This window comes from Eretmochelys imbricata, chromosome 1, assembly GCF_965152235.1.
Source record: "Eretmochelys imbricata isolate rEreImb1 chromosome 1, rEreImb1.hap1, whole genome shotgun sequence".
NCBI lineage: Eukaryota > Metazoa > Chordata > Testudines > Cheloniidae > Eretmochelys > Eretmochelys imbricata.
Window position 1 is genome coordinate 328,773,443 of NC_135572.1, and position 27,803 is coordinate 328,801,245.

Genomic DNA, 27,803 nt, shown 5'->3' on the forward strand with positions numbered 1-27,803 from the left:
TTGGAAGGAACTGAGTGAGATCTTAAAAAGAGAAATATGCAATGACAGAGTTAAATTAGAAGCATAAAAAAAAAAAAAACAAATGGGACAAGCACTATCTCCAGCTCGTTTTCTTGCAAATAGTCTCAATACTCGGTACCAGGGTCAAACCTTAACTGCTGAAGAAGAGGAGTTGGCTGTGACATGGACATCCAGCAATCATCCCTCCATAATGCCAACTATAATAAACTTCAGAGCTAAGGGCGAACCATTCAAGAAATATATGTTTGCTGATGATGTTTTAAAGAAAGTCACACCAGTGAACTGGTGGAAGTCACTTAAGCACTTGGATTCAGAGACTGTTGAAGTGATAATCTCACTTTCAACAGCAGTAGCTTCTTCTGCCATCGTAGAAAGAATATTTTCTTCCTTTGGACTAACTCATTCCAAATTGAGAAATCGTTTGGGACCTGAAAAAGCAGGAAAACTTGTTTTTCTTTTCCAGATTCTGAACAAACAGGAAAATGAAGATGAAGGCGACTGAGTTAGCTGCAGAAGCCAATATTTTAAGTTTCTCATGTTGACCTGGCTGACACAGTCGATTCAATTTGTTTTTGTTTTTTTAAATATTTCATTTAACTATTTTAATTAAAAACAATTTTAACAAAAACAAACCTGATTTTAAAAAACTTGAATATTTAACTAAATTAAAAAATTCATATGCTTGTTTTGTTAAAATATTATATGTTTGCTGTTGAAGAAAAAAATCCAGAAAACATAATGTTGTTTTAATTAAATAAATTTAAATGTCTGTCTGATGACGCTCTCCTCCTAACACAGCATGGCAAGAAAATCCTCCAAATATTGATGATTAACCTGTTGAATTGGAGATATTTATGACATCACTGGGAGGTGAACTATCTGCTTCAATTACCTTTGGCAAATGAAACCACCAAACAATCATTCATTTTCTGCTGTAAAAGGAATCTGAAAAGTTCTCAAAATAAATCATTTTAAAAATGTATAGTGTGTACCTTCTAAAAATGAAAACTACATCTATCTCTGAGTTGTGAAAAATATGTATTAAGGTTGTAACAACCAACAAGAATGCACTTTTATGTAGAAATCCATGATTATATCGAGTCTTCCTGACTAGTGATTTAAATAGTTATTTAAATCAATTTGATTTAAATGAAATCCACCCTGATCGCGATTAATTGCACTTTTAAATTGCACTGTTAAACAATAGAATACCTGTTTAAATTTATTATATTTTTGGATGTTTTCCTGCATTTTCAAATATATCTATTTCAATTACAACAGAGAATACAAAGTGTACATTGTTCAATTTATATTATTTTTATTACAAATATTTCTTCTGTAAAAATGATAAAGAAATAGTATTTTTCAATTCACCTCATAAAAGTTCTGAAGTGTAATCTCTTTATCGTGAATGTGCAACTTACAAATGTAGATTTTTTTTTGCAACATAACTGCACTCAAAAACAAAACAGTGTAAAACTTCAGAGCCTACAAATCCACTCAGTCCTACTTCTTGTTCAGCCAATCGCTAAGACCAACAAGTTTGTTTACATTTACGGGACATAATGCTGTCCGCTTCTTATTTACAATGTCACCTGAAAGTGAGAACAGGCATTTGCATGGCACTTCTGTAGCCAACATTGCAAGGTATTTACATGCCAGGTATGCTAAACATTTGTATTCCCCTTTAAGCTTCGGCCACCATTCCAGAGGACATGCTTCTATGCTGCTGACACTCGTTAATACATTTTTTAAAATTAAATTTTGACTGAACTCCTTGGGGGAGAATAGTATGTCTCCTGCTCTGTTTCACCCACATTCTGCCATGTATTTCATGTTATAGCAATCTCAGATGATGACCCAACATATGTTGTTTGTTTTAAGAACACTTTCACTGTAGATGTGACAAAATGCAAAGAAGGTACTAATGTCAAATTTCTAAAGATAGCTACAGCACTTGACCCAAGGTTTAAGAATCTAAAGTGCCTTCCAAAATCAGAGAGATGAGGTGTGGAGCATGTTTTCAGAAAGACCAACATACCGGAAACCTCAGAACTGAATCACAAAAAAAGAAAAACAATGAGGAGTCCTTGTGGCAACTTAGAGATTAACAAATTTATTTGGGCATAAACTTTTATGGGCTAGAACCCACTTCATCAGCTGCATAGATGGAAAATACAGGAGCAGGTATGAACACATGAAAAGATGGGAGTTACCTTACCAACTGTGAGGTCAGTCTAATGAGACAATTCAATTAACAGTAAGATACCCAGGGAGGAAGAAGAACTTTTGTAGTGGTACTGAGAGTGGCCCATTTCAAGCAGTTGACAAGAAGGTGAAAGTAATAGTAGGGGAAAATTAGTATGGGGTGTGACGGGGCAAGGCCAGATGGCTATAGGAAAGTAGTGAGAAACAGGTATGTTAGCCCCAGGCTAAACAAATCCCAGTTACCATGGTAGCCAAAGAGCAGTTGCTCCAGGTTAATCAAGACCCCTGGGGCCAGTTAAGATCCTTCCAGAAAGCAGTAAAGACAGCTAGGTTGATTGGGACATCCGAAGCCAATCACGGGCTGGCTGAAACTAGTTAAAAGCTTCCTTCTTAGTCAGGTGGGGCATGTGTGTCAGGAGCTGTAGGAGGAAGCCTACATTTACATTTATGACAGCTTTCACTACTGATTTGACAAAACGCAAAGAAGGTACCAATGTCAGATTTCTAAAGATAGCTACAGCACTCGACCCAAGGTTTAAGAATCCGAAGTGCCTTCCAAAATCTGAGAGGGATGAGGTGTGGGGCATGCTTTCAGAAGTCTTAAAAGAGCAACTCTCCAATGCGGAAACTACAGAACCTGAACTACCAAAAAAGAAAATCAACCTTCTGCTGGTTTCAGAGTAGCAGCCGTGTTAGTCTGTATTCGCAAAAAGAAAAGGAGGACTTGTGGCACCTTAGAGGCTAACAAATTTATTTGACTCAGATGATGAAAGTGAATGTGTGTCAGTCTGCACCGCTTTGGATAGTTATCAAGCAGAACCTGTCATCAGCATGGACGCAAGTCCTCTGGATTGGTGGCTGAAGATAAAGGGACATACGAATCTTTAGTGCATATGGCATGTAAATATCTTGCAACATTGGCTACAACAATGCCATGCTAATGTCTGTTCTCACTTACAGGTGACACTGTAAACAAGAAGCAGGCAGCATTATTTCCTCCAAATGTAAACAAACTTGTTTGTCTGAGTGACTCATTGAACAAGCAACAGCACTGAATGGACTTGTAGGCTCTGAAGTTTTATATTGTTTTATTTTTGAATGCACTTTTTTTGTACATAATTCTACATTTGTAAGTTCAACTTTCATGATAAAGAGTTTGCATTACAGTACTTGTATGAGATTAATTGAAAAATACTATTTCTTTTGTTTTTACAGCACAAATATTTGTAATAAAAAATAAATATGAAGTGAGCACTGTACACTGTGTTCTGTGTTGTAACTGAAATCAATATATTTTAAAATGTAGAAAACATCCAAAAATATTTAAATGGTATTCTATTATTGTTTAACAGAGTGATTAATCACAATTAATTTTTTTAATCTCTTGACAGCCCAATTAAGAAGGATTTTCCCATTGATAGTACCACTACCTAATTGCACCAACAGGCTATAAATTAGAATCAGTGTCCCACTGTGTCAGGCATTGTACAGATAATGAGATAGTCCATGACTTCCACAGCTTACATCCAAAAGACAAGATTCAGCTATTGGCAAAACAAATGATGAGAGGGAGTGTCAGAGTGAAGAAAAGGGAGTGAAATGAACGACAGTTTAAGACAAAGATGAACATTCTTGGAATAAAAATATGTATGAAACACTGATGTATAATAATAATGAGCTAGCTGTATTCAACTGTAAGCTCTTTCAGGCAAAGACCATGTCTGTCTATGTTTGTACAACTGATTTTACTTTAACAGAAGTAGTAAACAAACAAGTGGATGAATTAGATGGAGCAATGATTCTATAACTTCAAATTTTGTGTCTCCTATAAAAATATTACATTAATTAAATTCATAAGATCTTCCTTAATCACAATTGATTAGAAGCTCTGTTTTAACTCAGATTTTTTTCTTCAATGAATGAAGAAGCTTGGCTGTTTAAAGTCTGATGCAATGTTCTGCAGTCCACACAGGACAGTTATTTTAAGAGAGGAGTTGTGATCCATGAGACTGGGTTAATGAAGGCTGCTTGAGTCGCTAATGTAATGCATTCACACTCAAGGGTAAATATATCTTTTCATATGCTGGTAATCCATTATGACTAGCAAGCAGTCTTCACAAATTTCATCTAAACAAGCAGCTACTTATTTTGTTAAGGTTCTTCCCTCCATTATTCATTCAGTGAGCACCAGAATTAATGATGTTAGCAAGAACATGCACAAAAGTTCTGTTAGCAAAATACAGTTGTATGAATATAATTTTCCCTCCACAAATTTAATTTGTGGTTATGGTATTTTTGTTACTGTTACATTTTGTGTAATCCGCCAGATTATAAAAAAGTAAGCACACAACTTTGTGCATCAACTACTCTGCTCTTCAGGCTAATTTGACTTTTACCTACAGCATGGTAAGGTAAGTCTGCTGCTGTATCTCACAGGGCGTGTTTGAAATGAAGACGCTCCTCTGACATTCTGAAAGGGCACAAGGTACTGCCAACCAACCTTAACTGGGAAATGAATTTCCCTTGTTTTTTTCAGTCAGTAGTGGTAGTGGGGGGGGGAGGGGGGCAGAAGAGGGAGAAGAGTACCTGTGTGAGGCAGGAATAAGGGGTCTTCCTGGGAATACTTGATTACCACTCAGCTCTGCCCTCCCCCTGGCTCCTGCATGTCTCCAGCATGGCTAGAGAGTCTGAGGAAGGAAGCTGGTAACCAGCTTGTGAAGAGCCTATCTACAAGCTGGAGGCAACAAGGGGGAGCAGAAAGAAAGAGAGAAGCCCTAGGATTCGCTATTCCATTTTGGGGGCTGGTGTAAGGGGACAGGGTTATGCACAATCCTCTGCAGGATAGGAAGGCTACAGATGTGTGAATTGCCCCATTCATTTTGATGGCATGTTCTCAGCTAAATGAGAACAGCCCCTGGATATGAATTCAGCCTGTCAATAATTTAGAGGTGTGAAATGCCCCTTTCATCTTAATGTGTTCTCCCCCTTCTTCCAAAGCCAACTCCAGTTCTTGTTATTGGGCATCAAATTGTTGTGCTCAATGGACAATTAATTTTCAAGATAATCTTTCTATGTATGTGGAATTCAGAGCAAACTGAACATTAAAATCAGCTTCTTATTTGGAGGCTTTATCTGAGGAACTTCTTTGACTCACCATTGCCTGGATGAGACATAGTACTTTTCAAGATATCTGATTACATACGTGGATTTTGGAGAATTTAGTGACAAAAGGAGAAAAAAATGAAATGGAAAATGCAAAACAAAACCCACAACATTAAGGATACTGTTATTAAACATTTATATTACAGGTCCGTTGTGTTAGGTGCTGTACAGACAAAGTAAACGATACTCCCTACATCAAAGAGCTTGCAATATAAAAATTAAAGCTCTATTATGTTCATTCGTTTCCACATTTTATTGCACTTTCCTGCCAGAAGACTATGTAGGAGTTTAAAACATAGGCCTAGAAACTTAACTTTAAGTACATGTTTTAAAAATCCATTGACCAACATGTTTATTTTTTTTTAACTAAACAGAATTAAAAAAAAAAAAGCCAAACACATATTCCACCTGCTCCTTATGTTTTAGGAGATATTTCTCTATTTAAGTTTTATGCTCAGTCTTTTCCATCTCTGCTAACCAGAACCTTACTTGAACACGATTCTTCCAACCAGCTCTCTTGACCCGCCCATTAGAATGTAAGTTTGTATAGATACAAACTGAACATAATAAACACATTGAGTGGGAGGAGTACTCACACAAATCAACCTCCACAGTAAACCGTTCCATTTATTTTTCCTGCCACACTTCCCAGTTGTTTTCATAAGGCTTATCTCCTTTTCATCATCAAATGGGAGTCAAGTAACTTCCTTCAAAGCTGACGCTAATGCAGCTTTGTGAATCAGCCAGTGAAAAGTGATAAGAAAACAACAGGATTGTAGTATACAATTCAGGCAGTTTCACATACATAGGTTTGGATCTTCTTTTTCTGCTGGAATCTGTCCAACAGGAGGCACAGCATGGATTTTTAATGATTGATGCTTTCAAATGTTTTGTACATAATCTATAGTACTGGGTATTGTATTATTAATGATTCCTCAGAGACGCAGGGTGGGTGAGTTAATATCTTTTATTGGACCAACTTCCGATGGTGAAAGACAGAAGCTTTTGAGCTAAATAGAGATGGCTACAACTACACTGCAAATAATCATTCTTCATGTATTCTGAACCACAGATCCATTAAGTCTTAGTGCTTAGACTTTGCTACCCAGCTGATGTTCTGATGTTTAAAGAATGTTTTAAAAATATATTCACATGCTGCTTGTATATTTCCTTGTATTTTAAGACATGCAGCACTTTACGCTGTTCAAATATAGGGTTTTTTTTCCCCCATTGAAAATAATGAGTTTGTTTTGGTGCTGAATTTAAAGAAAGTAAATTTTAGAGTTTAACTATGCAGAATGCATACAGTTAACCAGGTTAATTTAAGATGTTAGAATCTACCAATATACACGTTTTTTCAGATGACAGTATGAAGAAACTGAAAAGGAATCATAGGAATATCAGGGTTGGAAGGGACCTCAAGAGGTCATCTAGTCCAACCCCCTGTTCAAAGCAGGACCAATCCCCGACTAAATCATCCCAGCCAGGGCTTTGTCAAGCCTGATCTTAAAAACTTCTAAGGAAGGAGATTCCACCACCTCCCTAGGTAACACATTCCAGTGTTTCACCACCCTCCTAGTGAAAAAGTTTTTCCTTACATCCAACCTAAACCTCCCCCAATGCAACTTGAGACCATTACTCCTCGTTCTGTCATCTGCTACCACTGAAAACAGTCTAGATCCATCCTCTTTGGAACCTCCTTTCAGGTAGTTGAAAGCAGCTATCAAATCCCCCCTCATTCTTCTCTTCTGCAGACTAAACAATCCCAGTTCCCTCAGCTTCTCCTCAGAAGTCATGTGTTCCTGTCCCCTAATCATTATTGTTGCCCTCTGCTGGACTCTTTCCAATTTTTCCACATCCTTCTTGTAGTGTGGGGCCCAAAACTGGACACAGTACTCCAGATGAGGCCTCACCAATGTCGATTAGAGGGGAATGATCACGTCCCTCGATCTGATGGCAATGCCCCTACTTATACATCCCAAAATGCCATTGGCCTTCTTGGCAACAACGGCACACTCATGTTCCTTGGGCCCTAAAATTTACTTACCTTGGAAGTACTACCATAGAGAAAATTTTGCCTTTGGGGTTGTAACTGTCACACACACACACTTTTTAAAATCAGAACAATAATTTAGTTACAGTAAGACTCAAAGTAAACAAAATGGTGTTGGTGCACTTTTGGTAGAGTTGGTGTAAATACCCGGACTTGTACACTGATTGTTACATAATTTAAATAAAACATATATTGAAGAAAGGACAAATGAAAAACAGGCTTATTCAGAAACAAGAAGATAATCTGAGACAATTGTAAATGTGATTTATATTCTGAGCTGGATTACTTTAACAGTATCTTGTTAGGGAAAAGAATGGTTATTTACTCAACAGTAAATGTGGTGTTACCTGTCAGGTCTATGCTCTTGGGGAACCAGGGCGCAGTATCCAGCCTGTCTGACTCACGAAGGACCCCCTCCCCACCCCCTAGCCTCTGCTTGAACCAAAACTGATCAAAGAAAGATTTACAAAAAGCAATGAAAAGCAGTGGGAGACTCACCTAAACCCTTCCGGAGAAGGGTGACAGGATTAAGTAAACTCCCCTGGCCTCATTTGAATTGGAGATGAGACAGGAAGGCTTCTCCATTAACACACAGAATGGAGAGCGGAGATTCCAAGGCAAAAACCGCATTGAACTCTGGTACCAGAAAAGCAAGGAATCACTGCATGATGGGGGATCTCTGCTCCAGATGTTAATGAACCCACGCCTGTACACACCCAGTTCAGTAGTTATCAGAACAATTCAAGTAATAAATCCTTTATTGGTATCCAAAATACTGACACTGCCTAATTGCATTGCGAACTCCCTCAAAGGAATACCACCCATAGCCAGGAATTATCAGTTCCTATTGTCTAGCCTGAACAAAACAACTTTGGTATACTGCCTTGAGACATCAGTTTATCCATAAACAAATCTAGTGTTCTCCCTTCAACATTGTTGTTTTCCTACAAAAACCCCCTACCTATGCTCAAGTGTTCTGATGCCTGGATCCAAAATCTGTATCAGTTCAACTGGGACTTCATCTTCTCCTCACTGATCATGCTGGGGGCTCTGCCTGTCTCCAGCACTCCGGACCCTTATCTACCACCACCGGGGAACCCCGACTGGTTCACGGAGTGGTAAGAACCTAACTCTCTCTTTTTTTTTTTTCCTACTCTAGGTATAGCTTTCTAACCCTGACTTGTGTGATCAGTTATAGTTTTCTAAACCTGACTTTTGTAATCCTATTTAAGATACATTTAATATTGCAACTGTTTCTCTCCCCCCGCTCCTTGGCTACCCCATTTGCTCTGCAGCAATGCTTCTCTTACCTAACCTCAAGGTCTCTGTAGCGCACAAAAAGCCTGTGGGGTTTGGTCATCAAGTGGGTTACTACCAGCACAATTGTAATGTGAAAGTGGGGACAGGGACATGCTGAACATAGAAGGGTGGCAGCTTGGAAATACTGCACAACCCAGCCTGCTGAGTCTAGGGGCATATGAGGGTGGCAGCTTGGAAGTGCTGTTCGACCCAGCCTGCTGAGTCCAGGGACATATAAGGAGCCACCTTGGGAGTGCTGATTGACCCGGTCCGCTCAGGTGCGCTCTGTTAATGTGTGGTGTTCATCTGATTCTGGGGCTGGAGGAACCCAGCCCTGGGGAACCTAGAGCTCCTGCGCAATAGCTCCATTGGGAGGAAACTTGCAGAAGGGATAGGTACAGCTCCGTATGAAAACGCAAGTGACACAAGCAGTACATGGACAGAATTACAGAATCTGTCCCCCCGCCCCAGAAGAGTAACCCTAATAAATGAGCGTACCCCAAAGTAACGGGCAAATCTGGTAACAGCAGTTCTTCAGGATGTTATCCACATCCACCTAAATTCCATTTCTGATGCACATGCACACAAGCTCCGATTCTTTTGAACAGAAGTGTCTGTAGGGTCCGTGTCTGTGCCTGTGTCCTCCAGCTCCATGTAGATAAGGGCATAAGGGTCGGGGAGCTGCAATCAACTTTCAGTTCTTTCACCAATACAGAATCCAGGTGATACTGTACTCTGTAGTATGGGGAAGGAGGGCAGATCATAGTATAACTGGGGACATCAGAACTTGAAGAACCTCAGTTACTGTAGAATAAGGAACTGTTCTTTCTTCTCAAGCGTGATTGTCCACTTGTCTTACATTTCTGGTACTTCACAAGAAGTGGACTCGTGTCCAAGAGGTGGGTGTTCTGCGTCTACTGAAACAAGGACTGCAAGAAAGCTTTGCCAAGGGAGCATCAGATCTTGAGCAATCACTGAGTAGTGTTGTGTAAAGGTGTGAACTGAAATCCAGGTAGCTGCTCTACAAATCTCTGAGATTAGAATGCCTCTTACTGAAGTTGCAGAAGCTGCTTGAGTTCCGGTGGAACAACCTCTGCTCTGTGTAGGTAGGTCCAAATGTGCTACATCATACTGCAGTCTAATGCAGTCCAAAACCCATTTAGATAACATGTGGAGACAGGCTCACCGTTCATCCCATCAGAAAAGGCCAGGAACAATCATGGTGAATTTCCAAATGGTGGAAGAGAGTTCTCGGTACATCTAAATTGTGGAGCCTAGTTTCTTGTAGACTAGCATCACGTTTAGGGAACTTAACTGCTGGGTGAATCACTTGATTTAGGTGAAAATCTGACACTACATAAGAACTTCAAGCAAAGTCTTAAGGTTATCTTGTCCTTCTGGTACACTGTATATGATGGTCCTTCAGTGGGCTTACATCTCTCCTATTCTTCTGGATGAGATGGTAGCACCTAAAAAGGTAGTCTTCACAGACAGGTGATACGAATAGGTTGCCACAGGTTCAAAGAGAAGTCTCATTAATGCTGATCACCCTCTTGGGATTTCAATGGATTGTTAAGTGTCTTTGATTGATGGAAACACACAAAAAGGATCTTTGAGGAACTTACCAACTAATGGGTGAAAAGACTGAGACCCTCTATGGAAGGAAGAGCAGGAAAAGCTGCCAAATGGACTCATATGGAGATAATTCAGAGCCCCAAATGCTTTAGGATTAGAAATTTAATCTAGAAACATTGCTATTGGGATCTCGTAAGATAACAGATACTTCTGCACTGTCCAAATAGTGAAATTTCAATTTTTTTGCATAAATCAGCATTCACATGAGGGTTTAACATGCTTTAATTTATGCAAATTGACTTCACATCTTTAATTAATTTGCCCTGGGTAGACGCCACCTAATGCTACTTGTTGGGATGCTCAGTCCCTGTTAAGGAAATTGTATTTAGCCAGGAACTTGGTAGTTCGAAAACCACATTTGTAAACTGGTTGAGGGATAAGCCTTATGTCAAGAGGTCAAGTCCTTTGGGGTTTTTATCCAGTGGGGTCATTTTGGGTGGTCCCTGTTTAGACCACTTGTGGGCAGCTGCAACCACTATGGATTCAAGTGTCGGGTGATTATAGAAATGTACGAACCCCTTCAAGGGGACTTGGTAGCGTCTACTCATCTTCAAAGTAGGTATCGCTGACGCTGGGGTTTGCCATAGGTCCCTTCCTGGATCCAGCAAGATTTCATTTATTCACATTGGCGACCTACCAGGAACTGAAGGAACTGCACTAGAGGAGCTCCCGCAAGATCTGGTAGTCATCTGGCTGGGTTGACACAATTGGAGTAAGAGCCTTATCAGGTACAGATGACAATATCACTAATGTGATAGGGTGGACATGTGTCTCTAGCAGATCTTCTTGCTGTAAATCCTGGTTCTGATACTAAAGAGTATGGTGGATCAGTTGCCTTTCATGAGGTGGTCTAAGAGGTTAGGGGAACCTGGCTTTAGAGGCAGGAGCAACCAATGAAGTCTTTCTATTGAGTTGCATCCCCCAAGGGGCCTGGAACCACCACAATTACATCAGATAGGAATGTAGTAGGCCCCGGAGGATGCCAAGAAGGGTCTCATCGCTAGGTTCTCAGTATCTCATCCTGTGTCATCTAACTCCCTGTCAGAGCAGCTTGGCTCATAGTGAGGAGAGTGCAGTAAGTATGTGGGAAACATCTCTCCATTTTGCTCAGATGCTGAAGAGAAATCTCTCTTCCATACATGGAGCCACTCTCTTGGGAGGTCTACAAGGGTCTAGAATATTCTGTGCAGGAACTGATGTAGCGAAAACAGATGTCAACGGGGCTTTTTTTAATGGTGGTCAGCAACAACAACCTTGTGAGGACAGTTACTTTCAAGTCACTCAATACCGTGAATCTCATCAGAACAGAGATGGTCAGTTCCACAGGTATACCCTGCACATTAATGGGCAGCATGGTATATGCTGCAGATGTCAGTGCCAGGTGCTTCAGTTCTGAGTACTTTGGTGCCGGAGCTTGGATGACCGTGCCAAGTGTTTCAGTGTGAGTACTTTGGTACTAGTTGAGGCATTCACCAGCTCCAGCTCATGAAATGGCACCAACACCATCTGGTAACCCAATCTCTGCATTTAACTACCTCCTCACCAGCACAAAGTAGACTGGGGATATCAGTCTCTCCTATCACCCTGTGACCCATTTTGTTTTCTCTCAGTCTCCTCGGAACACCGTCAAGGAGGGTTGGGAAGCTCTTGCCAATTCCACAGTGAATGAATGGGACTTTCTTGAGGAGGACTGAAGTCAGGAGCTGGGGGTGGACCCAAGAATACCAAAGCAATTAGTGACCGTTTGGAAGTCATCTTCTCAAATCGGCTGGGAGGATGCCTTCATGGACCGCGCCGTGAAGAAAAGTTTTTAGGAGTGATTCCCCCTTTGAGCATTCAAGTGGTGTATGTGCTCCGCCTGGGCAGAAGCAGCACTTCAAGTGTCCATCATTAATAAGAACAGCTGTCTTGCAAAAGGGACAGGACTTAAAAACTGGGAGATTTTGGCTCTCCCAGGTCCAGGGGTGACTGTGGCTAGAGCACCTCCTATCTAAAAGATTTCTTCCTTTTTATTGCATACCAACAAGCTTAAAAACTATATTAATCTAACTATACTACAAATAATACCTACAGCACTAGATAAATAAAAGCCAATTGCATCGTGCAGAGATATGGGACCTGCCAAAGAAGTACCATGGGCAGTAAGAAAAAACTGAAAGGCAGCTGAGCCAACCCCAACCTTTATGCCATTGGCTACGGAGCACTGTAGGGTATGCAGGATGCAGGCATGGCTCCAATTGACACTTGCATTCAAAAGATTTCAATTTCACAAGCATGGAGCACACATGCATGAGAAGTGGAATATATATGGACAATCACTTGAAGAACAAACTGAAATTCCCACCTAAATCCACTAACATTTTGATAAAATAACTTGGTATATTACACAAAATTTATTACATACATATATCGAATAGGCTATACATTTTCAGTCTCCTAAACAATTTATCTTTAAGACTGGTTTTCATTCCCTCATTTTGTCATTTGTTATGACACTAATAAGGTTCACAGAGATATGTCAAGAATTCAGAATGTAAATATGTGCAAACAAGTTTAACACTGGTGCAAGAAAAGCTTACAATATGTATAATGAAAAAAGAATTCATCTTTTCAAGAAGATTTTTCAATATTAAGCTATTTAAGAAATAACATTTCTTTTTCTCTCTCATCATTGACAAGGTACTGTCACAAATATATGCTTAGTTCTGCTTGGCATCACTTTGTTAATGCTCTGTTCATTAATTTAACAAACTACCAGGAGAATATGTTTAGAATGGGCAAGGCATTATCTCTTGCATTTCATTTAATTAAACTCTGCTATACCAATACGACAGTCAGCATTTCATGAAAGGAATTATTTTAAGGATGAAGGTAGAAAATATTTCAAAGTTCCCTGCTAAAACATGAAAGCATAATCTAAAATTATCCCTGCAACTTACTGTAATTTATCTACAATATTAAAGATGTTATTTCCAGAGTTAGTAATTAATTGGATTCCACAGAGAAATTATTCAGGCATTCTTGATAGCAAAACGATCCACAAAGGAACAAAACATAGTGCCGAAGGACAACCATAAACAACCACTGTGACTCTGCTGAATTACAACAATCACTGAGCTTAATGTGAAATAAATGCTGGCTGCCTTTTGTATGTGGCCATTACTCTGCTGCAAAGAGATTGCCATTGAATTTTGATTACATTGCCTTAATAAAAAGTAATGAAAGTGGCTCATGCTCTAGTGGCTTTCCTTTAAATGATACACAACAGTGATCTTGCAAAGGCCACTATGCCACAAGTTGATTGAGTATGACACCTCGCCTAAGAAAGGCTGTGTTACACTCTCATGGTAGATAACTGCACTGATATTGGCTAGACTACTCGCAAAGCTTTTAACTAAAGACTTTCAGTGAAGCACCATTTAGAGTCTAGGTTAGCTTTTAAGACTTACCATCGATCCGGCTAACAAGTTCTTCCAGCATTTTCACTTTCTTTTGAATCCCTGGCTGTGCAAAGGTGTAGTTATCCTAAGGAGGAAAAGATCATATAAATAATACATAATAGCAAAAATTATGAAGACTTTTCATTTGCTTATTTAAATCCACATATTTTTGTTTGATATAAAATATAAACTTTTCAGATGAGGACAATGGCATTTAAAAGAATGAAAGTTCTGTTTCTATATATTTATTATTAATAATCAGTAATTAATCACATTCCATAGATGTAGTGGTGATCTCCATGTCCAGTGGCTTACCTTTCATTTTTGACTTCCTCACTTGTACTTCAATCGCTAATCCATCCCCACTGGAATTTATGTTAAGATTCTAAACCTCTGAGCAGATAACAAAAGGGCCGCAGGCCCTTTTAAATTGCCCTGGTGGGCTGCAGGGCTCCTAGGCACACAGGGTGGTACTGGCGGTGGCGATGGCAGCTAGGAGGGAATATGGAAGCCCTGGCTGTGCAGGAAGCGCGCGCCCAGCAGCGCAGCCGGCAGCTCACTGTGCATCAGACAGTGCAGGCGCAGCACTGCCCAAATGTCAAGAGGACCTTTCTAGGGAGCCCACTGACTGTTCTGCCCTTGGAAGAGCTGTCCGTAGGATACGGCAATCAGGGCAACCGCTCTGGCCCCACGCTTTGGGGGCCCCGCGGGCCAGCAATGTTGGCCACCACAGTCGGCCCTGGAAGTGATGGATTTGTCACTTCCGCCCCGGATTCCGCACCTCCATAGGGACAGCCCTGGCCCTGGGGCCCAGAATTCCTGTTAGCAGAACTGGTCACAGGTAAAATTGTGAACCCAAGTGCAACATGCAAATTCCACAATTGTGCAGACAGACTGAATATTTTTATGTGCAAATGCCTGATTTGAAACAATGGCAAATGGTCATGCAAATTATTGTAGTTGTACAGATGTGAGTTCTGATGTATTGAGAGCGAATAGCTTGAAAGTCTATAGACAGGGAATACCACACTTTGGTTATACTTCAGAAGAGGAGATGAAACTCTCCCCTCCACACTACGCCTGTCAATATTTTGAAGAGAAAAGTTACTTGAATACATTGTAGAATATCTAAATATTTTGTAGCATTCTTCCTCTCGCAGCCACTGTGCAGCAGGACTCATGCTACTATGACATGATTTTAAACATGGAGAGAGAATAAAAGAAACCCCAGTACCAACACAATTTTTTTAAAAGAATGCAAACATTTTAAAAATTGTTTTCCTATAAAATGTGGCACACACAAAATATCTAATGAGTTGATATAGTGTAAAAGATATTTTGGCATAACTCACTGGCGACATGCCATTAGTGAGCTGTGTAGCCATCCCAAAATCATGCTAATAAAACCATCCTTGCTGTTGGAATGCTAATCTTTCCATTCCTATCTTGATTTCAGCTGGGTAACCTTAACTTTGCATTAATGCAGTGTAGAACATTTAACAGTACTTATTTTTTTAAAATACAATTTTGATGCATACATATTAATTTCTTCAATTTTATTTACAGGGTTTATAAAAATTTAGAAAGTGTCATTTAGATTTTTTAAAATCTATAATGTCCTAAAACTGAACAAAAATATTAAAGCTTTGTTTGTGTTTAACAATCATTATATAAGTTAGAATAGAAAACATCAGAATATGGAAACAAAGTGTACTAACTTATGGATAATAGTGAACTGGAGAAACACAATATGCAGTAACTAAATGAATTTTTTCTGGTAACCTGAGTTTCATTTTGAGCAGACTCAATAAGGGCCTGATCAAATTCCATGGATGTAAATGGGATTCTTTCTACCAACCTCAATGAGATTTGGATTCCCCCCCAAGACATTATATGAAGCTGTTCACCAATGTGCATTTTCCCCAACTACCAAAAAAACAATCTGACAAATTAGCATGATTAGTAGCCTCTGATCAGCAGAAATCAAGAACTGGACTAAAATGGATATTACAGATCAGCTATACTGGCAGAGGTGTGTTGGAAAGTTTACATAGTACCATTTAAAATATGTTGGATTATAGCCTGTACTAGTCTTCAATTTTACAAATACTAAAATCTAATTTGAAAAAGCAAATTCAAAAGTTCACAAGGGAAAATTACTTACAGGTACTGTAGTTTGTTGCCCACCCTAAAACAGTGAACTGAGGTCCCAACACCAATATGGTGCCACCAACTGGAAAGCGAGGTACAGATTTGTGAAGTCCCACTCTCACCCCGCAGATTACACCCATCCATTAATTAGAGACATTTCCAGATAAAAATTAGTATGCAAAATAGGAAGAAAAATAACAAAACAGTACCAGCACATTATCCAGCATAGGGTAGGATTGGATGGAAGAAGAGAGGACTACACCGAACAGATAACCGGTAATTTTCCCTTGTCATACATCTCTCTCTTCTCCCATCCTATGACAAGGGATAAAGGACCAGACAGAAGATGTAGCAAACAGTGATAGTGCTGCTAAAAAAAAAAAAATCATAAAAGTCAGACCCAAAAAATCATGAGTCTGGGTTAAAAAAATAATCTGACTAAAAATGCCTCTCATACAGCCCTCCTTTTCCCTTCTTATTCTCCCTCTGACACACGTTACACTGCATCTAGCCTCCAACATTTCCCTGCATCCTGTCTGCAACCCACTTCCCCCATATTTCCTCGTAGGCTCTTCAATCTGCCTCCTCCCTGCGCCCCCCTCCCATTTCTTTGCATACCCACAGCAAGCCTCCTGCTCGCCACGTTCCTCAAAGTTACTTGCCCTGTTCCCTAATATATTGCCATTCTCGGATACTCTCACAGTACCCATTCCTAGCACACCTGCATTCTCTTTTCCCTATGCCTGACTCCCAGCTTCCCTCGGGGCAGCCTGGTTTTAGTCTCAGTGGAAATAGCAGGAGATGGCATCCATCTTTGTCTATTGGATGGCCAAAAAGCCACAATCCCACAATTGTGGAAGAAGGGCATATTGGTTAATAAAACCAACCTGCTTTAGAGAGGAAGTGAAGACAGTGATTAAAAATGTAATACATAATACATGGAATAAAGGGAAAATTGATATTAATTAATATAAATCAGAAGCCAGGAATTGTAGGGAATGTATAAGGGAAGCAAAGAGACACAAGGAGAAATCTATGACCAGCATAGTTAAAGACAATGAGAAGGAAGGGATGTTTTTTTAAAAAAGTATATTAGAAATAAAAATAATCCTATCATTGGTATTGGTCCATTGCTAAATGGAAATTGGAGAAATATCAATAATAATTCAGAAAGTGTTCAATAAATATTTCTGTATGGTATGTGGGGAAAAAAAGAGGTGTAGCCATATCATACGAGAACATACTTTCCATTTCACTAGTAATTGGGAAGACCTAAGTAACTATAGGCCTGTCAGTCCGACATTGATCCGCAGCTGATATGGGATTCAATTAATGAAGAATTAAAGACGGGTAATGTAATTAATCCAAATCAACATGTGTTTATGGAAAATAGATCCTGTCAAACTAACTTGCCTTTTTTTTTTGGATGATATTACAAGTTTAATTCATAAAGGTAACAGTGCTGATGTAATACATTTAGAGTTCTGCAAGGCATTTAATTTAGTTCCGTATGTTTTGACTAAAAAACTAAAATAATGTAAATTTAACATGGCACACACTAAATGGATTAAAAATTAGCTAACAGATAGTTCTCAAAATGTAACTGTAAACAGGGAATGATTGCCAAGCAGATGTGTTTCTAGTGGAGTCCTGTACGCATTGCTTCTTGGCCCTATGCTATCTCACATTTTATCAATGACCTGGAAGAAAACATAAAATTATCACTGATAAAGTTTTCCAATGATACAAAAATTAGAGGAGTAAATAAAGAAGATGACAGATCACTGATTCAGAGTGATCTGGATCACTTGGTAAACTGGGCACAAGAAAACAATACATGTTTTAATATGGCTAAGCATAATTGTACATGTCGAGGAACAAAGAATGTAGAACCTACTTGCAAGATGGAGCACTCTATCTTGGGAAGCAGTGACTTTGAAAAAAAAATATTTGGGGCCATGCTGGATAATTAACTAAACATGAGCTCCTAGTGTGACACTGGGCCAAAAGGGCTAAAGCTATCATTGTAGTATGAAAAGGGGATTCCTCAGTAACAGGAGAGAGGTTATTTTACCTCTGTATTTAGCACTAGCATGACTACTCCTGGAATATAGTGTCCAGTTCTGGGGTCCACAAATCAAATATATAGATAAACTGAAGAAGGTTCAAAGAAGAGCCATGAGAACAAATAAAGGATTAAAAAACATGCTTTATAGTAATAGGCTCAAAGAGCTCAACCTACTTAGTTTAACCAAGAGAAGGTTAAGAGGTGACTTGATGACAATCTAAAAGTACCAACCTGGGGAACAAACATTTGATAATGGGCTCTAAGGTATAACACAATCCAATGGCAGAAAGATGAAGCTACACAAATTCAAACAAAATAAGGTGTACATTTTCAACGGTAATTAGCAATTGGAACAATTTACCTGGCGGATTCCTCGTCACTCGCAATTTTTAAATCAAGCTTGGATATTTTTCTAAAGGATATGCTGTAGGAATTATGTTGGGGAAGTTCTATGGACTGTGTAATGGGAGATGGTGCCCCCCTTTGTGAGGGCAGCCTCACTTCACCCGCAGAAGCCAAATAGACATGGTGTTCATCCTTCTAAGGTTAGCCTGTGGCTATTTTAGCTAAAGGCAAAACTCAGAGATTGAATGCAGAAATTTATAAGAATCCTTATATTAGAAAGACAGAAAAGCAGATAGAAAAATTGTAAGGACTGACAACAGTGCATGATGATCACTTTAGATAAGCTATTACCAGCAGGACAGTGGAGTGGGAGGAGGTATTGTTTCATGTTCTCTGTGTGTATATAAAGTCTGCTGCAGTTTCCACGGTACGCATCCGATGAAGTGAGCTGTAGCTCACGAAAGCTCATGCTCAAATAAATTGGTTAGTCTCTAAGGTGCCACAAGTACTCCTTTTCTTCTTCCCAGGAAGTGGGTTTACCTTGTATGCTACTACCAAAATCTTAAAGCCAAAAAGGTTTCCTGAGAGAGGAAAGGCCTAGGGAAACCTCAAGAAACTGTGTATAAACTCAAATGTTCCTCTCCTTATAAGTCTTTAGTCAAAGATGAAAGATGTACATGATCTGAAAAGAAACCAGGGTATTCTGAAAAAAACAAAAAGGAGTCCGGTGGCACCTTAAAGACTAACAGATTTATTTGGGTATAAACTTTCATGGGTAAAAAAGCACTTCTTCAGATGCATGGAGTGAAAATTACAGATGCAAGCATTATATACTGACACATGAAGAGAAGGGAGTTACCTCACAAGTGGAGAACCAGTGTTGACAGGGCCAATTCGATCAGGGTGGATGTAGTCCATTCCCAATAGTTGATGAGGTGGTGTCAATTCCAGGAGGGGCAAAGCTGCTTTTTTAATGAGCCAGCCACTCCCAGTCCCTATTCAAGCCCAAATTAATGGTGTTAAAGTTGCAAATGAATTTTAGTTCTGCAGTTTCTCTTTGAAGTCTGTTTCTGCAGGTTTTTTGTTCAAGTATAGCTAGTTTTAAATCTGTTATAGAATGTCCAGGAAGATTGAAGTGTTCTCCTACTGGCTTTTGTATGTTACCATTCCTGATGTCCGATTGGTGTCCATTTATTCTTTTATGTAGTTATCAAGGTATTCTGATAACTCTGTATGGCATTCTGGGGAAATAAGTCCTCACTGCCTCTGAACTGAAGGGTGCTCTAGACAAATGACATTTCATAAGCTCATGAAAAAGCTTACCAGCCTGGTCATGCTCAGTGAGAATGCAGCTTCAAGACCCCCATAGCCAATCTGAGATGAATGTGACTGCAGAGTACAAGCCCCTGAGAATGAAAGTAAAGGAACCTGGGAAGTATCCACAGGGCACTGCTAGGCATATTCGGTCTGAAAACCAAGAGTGGCAGGGTCACCATCAAATCAGCAAAATCACAACTGTCAGGTCTTCACTGCCCTTCCTCGGTACTTTGGGCAGCAGCAGAAGTGTTGCAAAGGAGCTTATTAGGACTGAAAAGTCTGAGAACTCTCATGAAGGTTTCCAGAATCTGGTGTGCCTCACTTTGCCAATGATTTTAAAGACCAGACTGCATTCTCACAGAACCAACAGTTTGCAAATAAGTCAGTCTGCATGGAAAAGATACCATTAATGAAAAGTTGGGTGTAATATGAGCTTCCACTCATGAAAATTATCCCATTCCTTCTATCCAGTGATTGCCATGAGAGTCAGATTCTCAAGAATGTATTCCCTTCAACACAAGCTGGAAAACACATCCCAAGTGTTAACACAAGGATCAAGGTTCTCCTAATACCATACTGAGAAGCAAGGAGAGTGGGAAAATGCATTTTCCCAGGAGAAAAGTAATGTCCATGAAGGAGGAAGACAGAACAAGGATATGATAGGAAGTCTGTTTTCTCTGAATCTGAGGCAGAAGGCTGTTAGAAGACCATTAAAAGGCACCAGAAAGGGAGCTAAAGGGCCATGCGAGCTCTCTACGGTGCTTCAACAATGGATATTACAGACACCAAAGCCAAAAGGCAAGTGCTGTGGCAGGCACACCACCAAGAGCACTGCAGAGAGAGTTAAGCATTGGAGAATGCAACACAGAGAAAACTGAAGGGAAACCTGTCCGAGCATCAGAAGAGGGAAAAGTGGAACCTCCAGCGAAGGCCAGAGAAAATGACAAATAATTTTACGAACAGATGGGAGTATGTGCTGGTTCCTTAGGTACCTCCCCTCCCCAGTAAGCGCACTCTGGTTATAGAGCATGAAGTTCTGTCTTCTGTACCGTCCCTCAGGATAGGATCCTCCCCCAAGAAACTATGGGGGGGATGAGATCCGAAATTCAAGGTTTAATCCACTGTAGTTGGATGAGAGAAGATTTAAAGCCATCCTGCTCTTTAAAGCAGATTATCAAATTAAAATATAGTTCTGTACAGAACCTTTCATTTTCAAGGAACTCCAAAGTGCTTTGTAAAGTGATAAATTAGACACTGGTAGTTTGGTAACTGTGTCTGCAAATAGACCAGCCATCCATTAATCCATTTAACATTAGAAACTATTATACTAAGTGAGCAAATGTTGGCCAGAACACAAGGATAATCCCTTAACATTTGGAATAGAGCCACATACTCAAACTTCCCAGTGAAAAGCCACCAGAGACAAGCAACAAAGTTTTCTGGTTAGCATTTCATCTGAAGAATTGTACCTCTAACAGTGAAGTATTATACAAAGTGGCAACATTGCAAAGAAAGTAAAATCCAGATATAGGATTTAAATCTAGAACCTTTTAACTCCAAGGCAACTCCCTCTGAAAACCAATGTAAATATAAATAATTTGTATAATCTCAAATGCTCTCATTTCGTTTTCAAATTGTGTTTTTAGTGTTTACGTACAAAATGCATACATTACAATTAATGTTTTTCCTTGAATTCTAGCAAACATTTTCTCACTTAGTATAATAGTTTCTAACGTTAAATGGACCAATGAATAGGAATGAATAAGAATGAATAGGAGCCACATGAATAAGAAATCTTAGTTTATAGATTGTATTTTTAATGTGGTAGACAGAATCCTTCAATTTTCTAACTTCTTTTTCTGCCACTTTTACTCTGTATATGTCATGAATACATCAAAATTTAAAAATCGACTTGCCAACACCTTCTGATTAAGGCAATACTTAGGAACCAAGAGTCCAGCGTAAGAAGTTAAACATTCAAGCATTTTTTCATAATTTTAAAAACAGTCTACTGAAAAATGGAGAAAGACAAAAGAGGATTATAGATTATATAATTAAGGAAAAACAAAGGTATGAGAGAAGGCAGCAGTGGGCAAAATGAAAGGGTTAGGTTGCAGCCATACTGGGGGAAATAGGAGTAAAACAAGATGAAAGCCAGCTTTGCTAGAAAACTATTATTAACGAAGATATGTTACATTAACAGTTCATGTGACCAACCTCCACAGTGGCTAGAAAACTGTAATTCAAGTATTTCTAAAATCACTTCCATAGCATGAGGCTGTGCATTATTGTTACTCCAACCTTAAACATAGGATTTGTTTACACTCAAAAAGGTTTGCCATCTTAGCTATGTTTCAGAGTAACAGCCGTGTTAGTCTGTATTCGCAAAAAGAAAAGGAGTACTTGTGGCACCTTAGAGACTAACCAATTTATTTGAGCATGAGCTTTCGTGAGCTACAGCTCACTTCATCAGATGCATACCGTGGAAACTGCAGCAGACTTTATATATACACAGAGAATATGAAACAATACCTCCTCCCACCCCACTGTCCTCCTGGTAATAGCTTATCTAAAGTAATCTTCAGGTTAGGCCATTTCCAGCACAAATCCAGGTTTTCTCACCCTCCACCCCCCCACACAAATTCACTCTCCTGCTGGTGATAGCCCATCCAAAGTGACAACTCTTTACACAATGTGCATGATAATCAAGTTAGGCCATTTCCTGCACAAATCCAGGTTCTCTCACTCCCTCACCCCCCTCCAAAAACCCACCCCCATACACACACAAACTCACTCTCCTGCTGGTAATAGCTCATCCAAACTGACCACTCTCCAAGTTTAAATCCAAGTTAAACCAGAACATCTGGGGGGGGGGGGGGGGGTGGAAAAAACAAGAGGAAATAGGCTACCTTGCATAATGACTTAGCCACTCCCAGTCTCTATTTAAGCCTAAATTAATAGTATCCAATTTGCAAATGAATTCCAATTCAGCAGTTTCTCGCTGGAGTCTGGATTTGAAGTTTTTTTGTTTTAAGATAGCGACCTTCATGTCTGTGATTGTGTGAGAGATTGAAGTGTTCTCCGACTGGTTTATGAATGTTATAATTCTTGACGTCTGATTTGTGTCCATTTATTCTTTTACGTAGAGACTGTCCAGTTTGACCAATGTACATGGCAGAGGGGCATTGCTGGCACATGATGGCATAAATCACATTGGTGGATGTGCAGGTGAACGAGCCTCTGATAGTGTGGCTGATGTTATTAGGCCCTGTGATGGTGTCCCCTGAATAGATATGTGGGCACAATTGGCAACGGGCTTTGTTGCAAGGATAAGTTCCTGGGTTAGTGGTTCTGTTGTGTGGTATGTGGTTGTTGGTGAGTATTTGCTTCAGGTTGCGGGGCTGTCTGTAGGCAAGGACTGGCCTGTCTCCCTAATCTGATGATTACTTTAGATAAGCTATTACCAGCAGGACAGTGGGGTGGGAGGAGGTATTGTTTCATATTCTCTGTGTATGTATAAAGTCTGCTGCAGTTTCCACGGTATGCATCTGATGAAGTGAGCTGTAGCTCACGAAAGCTCATGCTCAAATAAATTGGTTAGTCTCTAAGGTGCCACAAGTACTCCTTTTCATCTTAGCTATGTTAGCAAACCCTCCTAGTGCAGATACAGTTTATATCAGGAAAATAACTTTTTTGCCAGTATAATTTATACCAGTTTCCTGAACAAAATAATCTAAACCAGCAAAAGGACTTGTTTGCTGGTATAACTGGATCTATACTAGGACTTATAGCAACATAGCTAGGTCAGTATAAAAAAAAATCCTCACCCCTAACCAACGTAAGTGCAGATCAGAACTAAGGAAACCAAGTTATAATTTGATCCATGGTCTCTTAAATATGCAAAGGCCAAATATTCAGATCCAAGGGGCATGGTTCTACTTTCTAGGCAGAGACACCCTTGTCATATCTATTCCCAAATATGAGGAACTGCCAAGGTAATTCTTGAAGAAGAAATGTCAAGAATTATATTAATTGGTCGATTTTTATTTGCTTTTCCCTTTAACAAACAGTAGTAAAAAAAAAATTCAAATTAATGAGTACATTAGTTTGTTCAACTAGCTGTATGATGGGACATGGACCATTACTACAAATAAAGGTGAACAAAACAATTATCTGTATTAACAGCACAACTGATATATAGACAGTAAACCTTTTTGTGAGGCTTAAATTTCTGTAACAACGAAAAATTCCTGCATTAGAGACAAAAAAAAAAATCACACTGACTCAAAAAGTAACATATTTACGGAGTATGGACAACACTGAAGTTCCAATCAGTGCTATAACAGTATGAATGTTAAGTATTAGTTTATATTTATTTTACTAGCAGGGCTGCATACCAGTAATGAAAGGACGACATCCACAAAGGAATTTGGGGGAGGTGTGGGACCGGTGAGGTTTTTTTTAAGTGAGTTAATTAATACTCAGGAAAGTTAAGGAAATTAATAGTGCTGCACTGAGTCAAGTTAACTACAGGCTGGTACTAGGTAAACTACTTCCATGAACATATTCGGCACTGGCACTCCATCCTGATCTAAACTTCTCTGCTACTCCAAATATTAGTTTCTCTAAAGCACAGATTTCAAAATATGCTGAAATGTGAAACCGTGGGAGAGCGTGGTAGTCTCTTCGTAGTTTCCTATTTGTATGTGCTTTTACTGACTGAAACTTTAAGTCAATTCTTTAGAGATGAAAGGCAAGTAACAACCAACAGCACCACAAAGAAGAACAGATATTTTTAACAAACTTTCTCAATTTTAAAAATCTCTCTGGGTTGGTTTTATTGCATTTCTGCTTGTGTGAAGAATGCTTTCAACTTGCACTCAAGAAAAAGATGTTAGTTCTCTTTTTAACTTACAACAAAGTCCCTTTCAAGTTTATCAGAGAAAGTCAAATTCTGTATGGCATTCAGTTAAATAATTAAAACCAAAACAACAACTTTAGTACAGATAGTTTTGAACTCAAAATCTATCCATTTCAATAAATGGAAAATGTCTAGTTTATTCCTTATGGATGTAGTCATTATTAAGGTAACATGGCACAATTTAGTCTTCAAGCAAATTTAGGAATGTTTTAATATACCCAAACTACAGATGTGTAACTACAAAAAAAAGCAGTTAATTCTTGTTCCAGTATTAGACATAAGGTATACAATATATATTGTCTGGCTATACCGAAAGAACAACAGGGAATATTTGACATGTCTGGGACTACCCGTCAGATAAAAGCGTACAGTGAAGGTAACCCTATGTTTATTCTGTAATTACCCAGGGGAGGGGGGGCTTTTATCAGCTCCCCCTCTTTTTCTATCCAGGTCCCTCCAGCAAATCCACTGCCGGGACCTTACCATCCACTCCACCTCGTAGGAGAGTTAAGGTGGGCTATAAGAATGGGGGTTGGCTCCCTGCCATACCAATCATAGGAGTCCTTAACCACCCCCATTTGTTCCTTTAACAAACACCTCCTTTCAAGTCCTTTTCTAAGCCATTTATCTGATCACTGTAAACCTTTCCTACGGAGTACTGCACTGGACATCCTAACTTCTATATATATTATGCTTCTGTAACTTTTCCCTTTTTCATTCTTCACGATCCCCTACTAATTACATGTCAAGGTGTCGATAATGATCATTTACCCCACCCATCTCAGCATCCAATTCAAAACAGCAGTCTTGGTTATCAAAATTGTTAATTTGTTCTCCACTGTCTCTCTGACCTCTTACCCACCTACTTCATTTCTCCAATTGTAAAGGAATACGGTGGAGTGTAATTCTCTCACTGGTGCTGGCTCATCTATCTGCAGCTATCCTTAGGCTACGTCTACACTACCCGCCGGATCAGCGGGTAGTGATAGATCTATTGGGGATCCATTTATCTCGTCTAGCGTAGAAGCGATAAATCGATCCCCGATTGCTCTGCTGTTGACTCTGGAACTCCACCACTGCAAGAGGTGGAAGCGGAGTCGACGGGGGAGCAGTGGCCGTCGATCCTGCGCCGCAAGGACGCGAAGTAAGTGATTCTAAGTCGATCTAAGATACGTTGACTTCAGCTATGCTATTCTCGTAGCTGAAGTTGCATATCTTAGATTGATCCTCACCCCCAGTGAAGACCAGGCCTAAGTTCCCCAATAGTTGCCTCTATTCGGACAATGCTATAGAAATTACCTTCTCTTTGTCTTATAATAGACTTTTTTTAAAAAAGTTATCTGTGATATTGTGGAGGAAGGACTCTACATAAGTGTAAAGTGTATTCTATTATCCCTAGTCCTTTAATGACTTATGTTGCAAAAACTAGCAATAAAAAACTAAGATTGAGAAATTAAGCAAGTAAAAGTCAGGGAATTCAAAAGCTGTTTCCACAGTAATATTGCACATCATTATGGAGTGTCAGCAGTGACTACATATGTTGGATCATATTAAAGAAGTTCTGAATTAAAATCACAAATGAGTTTGATTCCCCATAGTTTAAATTCCAGGGTATTACTAATTAAGAGGTCTCTTGGTTTTTGGTACTGTTTCTCTCCCTCTGTGTGTGAAACGTGCAAGCTGCTAATTGTGTTAGTACATTCTAAGACAGAGTCTGTAATCAAAGCAATTCTTTGTAACAACAACAACAACAGAGAGAGACTCAAAGCAATACTCTGTAACAACAAAAACAGTACCCAGAGACTCCCCGCCCTTTTGTTGTATTCATCTCGCTTTGTTAACAATTGTGATTAAATTGGAGATAGAGGATGTATGTGGATGGATGCTTGGTGTGGATAATAACTGAATGATCAGGGAGGTGCCAGCCTAAGAATCCAGTGTCCATCAGCTGAAGAAGGTGGCAAGTGGAAATAACCAGAGGACCCCTGGAGGACAGACTGGAATCCACGCAACAGCCTCAAGGATGGGAGAACCAAAGAACAAGATAACATCTGGCAGCACGGAGCCGTCAGGAACGTGCCATCTGCTGATTGATTCAGCAACAGCATGATGAAGCAATTCCCATAGACTGGCATAGGAAGAAATTCCTATAAAAATGGACTCTAGAAAGTGAGAACTTTGGGGTCTGATTCTGCAAACCAACTTCCAAGAGCGGCAGATGAGCATCTGACAAGGCCCTGCTCCCTCCTCATGTCCAGCCCACCTGGCCAGTGGGTTGGCATGAGCAACTCTAAGGCTGGTAACTATGATAACAACCTTGCAGAACCTGTGTGTGTCTGTAAGAATGAACGTGTGAATAAATATGAAATTGAATGGAATGTTATAGCTATAACTAACTGCTTACTATGATTCTTTCTGTATTCACAATAAATGTGGCATTTTGCCTTTTCCCCTTTAATAAGATCCTGCTGCTTTTTATTTTTATTGATATAACAGAGTTGTGTTGAGATTTGCAGTTGAAGCAAGACTAAAATCCCTCTATTGCACAACTGAATTGTTGAATTCAATTTCCAAACTTGGCAGAAGGCAACTTTTCTATGTACTTTTCTGAACTGAACTATAGTTTTGTTAAGTACTTTTTTTTTAACTAGTGAAATCTTTAATAACTTGTAGAAAAAAACATTTTAAACTGCTCCCATAGAATCACAGAACATCAGGATTGGAAGGGACCTCAGGAGGTCATCTAGTCCTACCCCCTGCTCAAAGCAGGACCAATCCCCAATTTTTGCCCCAGATCCTTAAATGGCCCCCTCAAGGATTGAACTCACTACCCTGGGTTTAGCAGGCCAATTGCTCAAACCACTGAGCTATCCCTCCCCCCATCTTTCCCCATTTTTTCACACACATTTCTGAACTGCCACACATGACACTTCTTCAGCGTTGATGTCATAAATATAAAGGGAAGGGTAAACCCCTTTAAAATCCCTCCTGGCCAGAGGAAAAATCCTCTTACCTGTAAAGGGTTAAGAAGCTAAAGGTAACCTCACTGGCACCTGACCAAAACGACCAATGAGGAGACGAGATACTTTCAAAAGCTGGGAGGAGGGAGAGAAACAAAGGGTCTGTGTCTGTCTATATGCTGGTTTCTGCCGGGGATAGACCAGGAATGGAGTCTTAGAACTT

At 39.6% G+C, this 27,803-nt stretch overlaps 1 protein-coding gene across 6 annotated transcripts in view; it reads right to left on the bottom strand.

Moving 5' to 3' along the window:
- TBC1D22A (TBC1 domain family member 22A) overlaps nt 1-27,803 on the bottom strand; it is a 467,234-nt gene that overhangs the window by 229,328 nt on the left and 210,103 nt on the right. For all 6 annotated transcript variants that reach the window (XM_077834882.1, XM_077834908.1, XM_077834891.1 and 3 more), the window contains one exon: nt 13,828-13,903. In XM_077834882.1, coding sequence (XP_077691008.1) covers nt 13,828-13,903 — 76 coding nt within the window. The remainder of the gene's footprint in view (nt 1-13,827; nt 13,904-27,803) is intronic.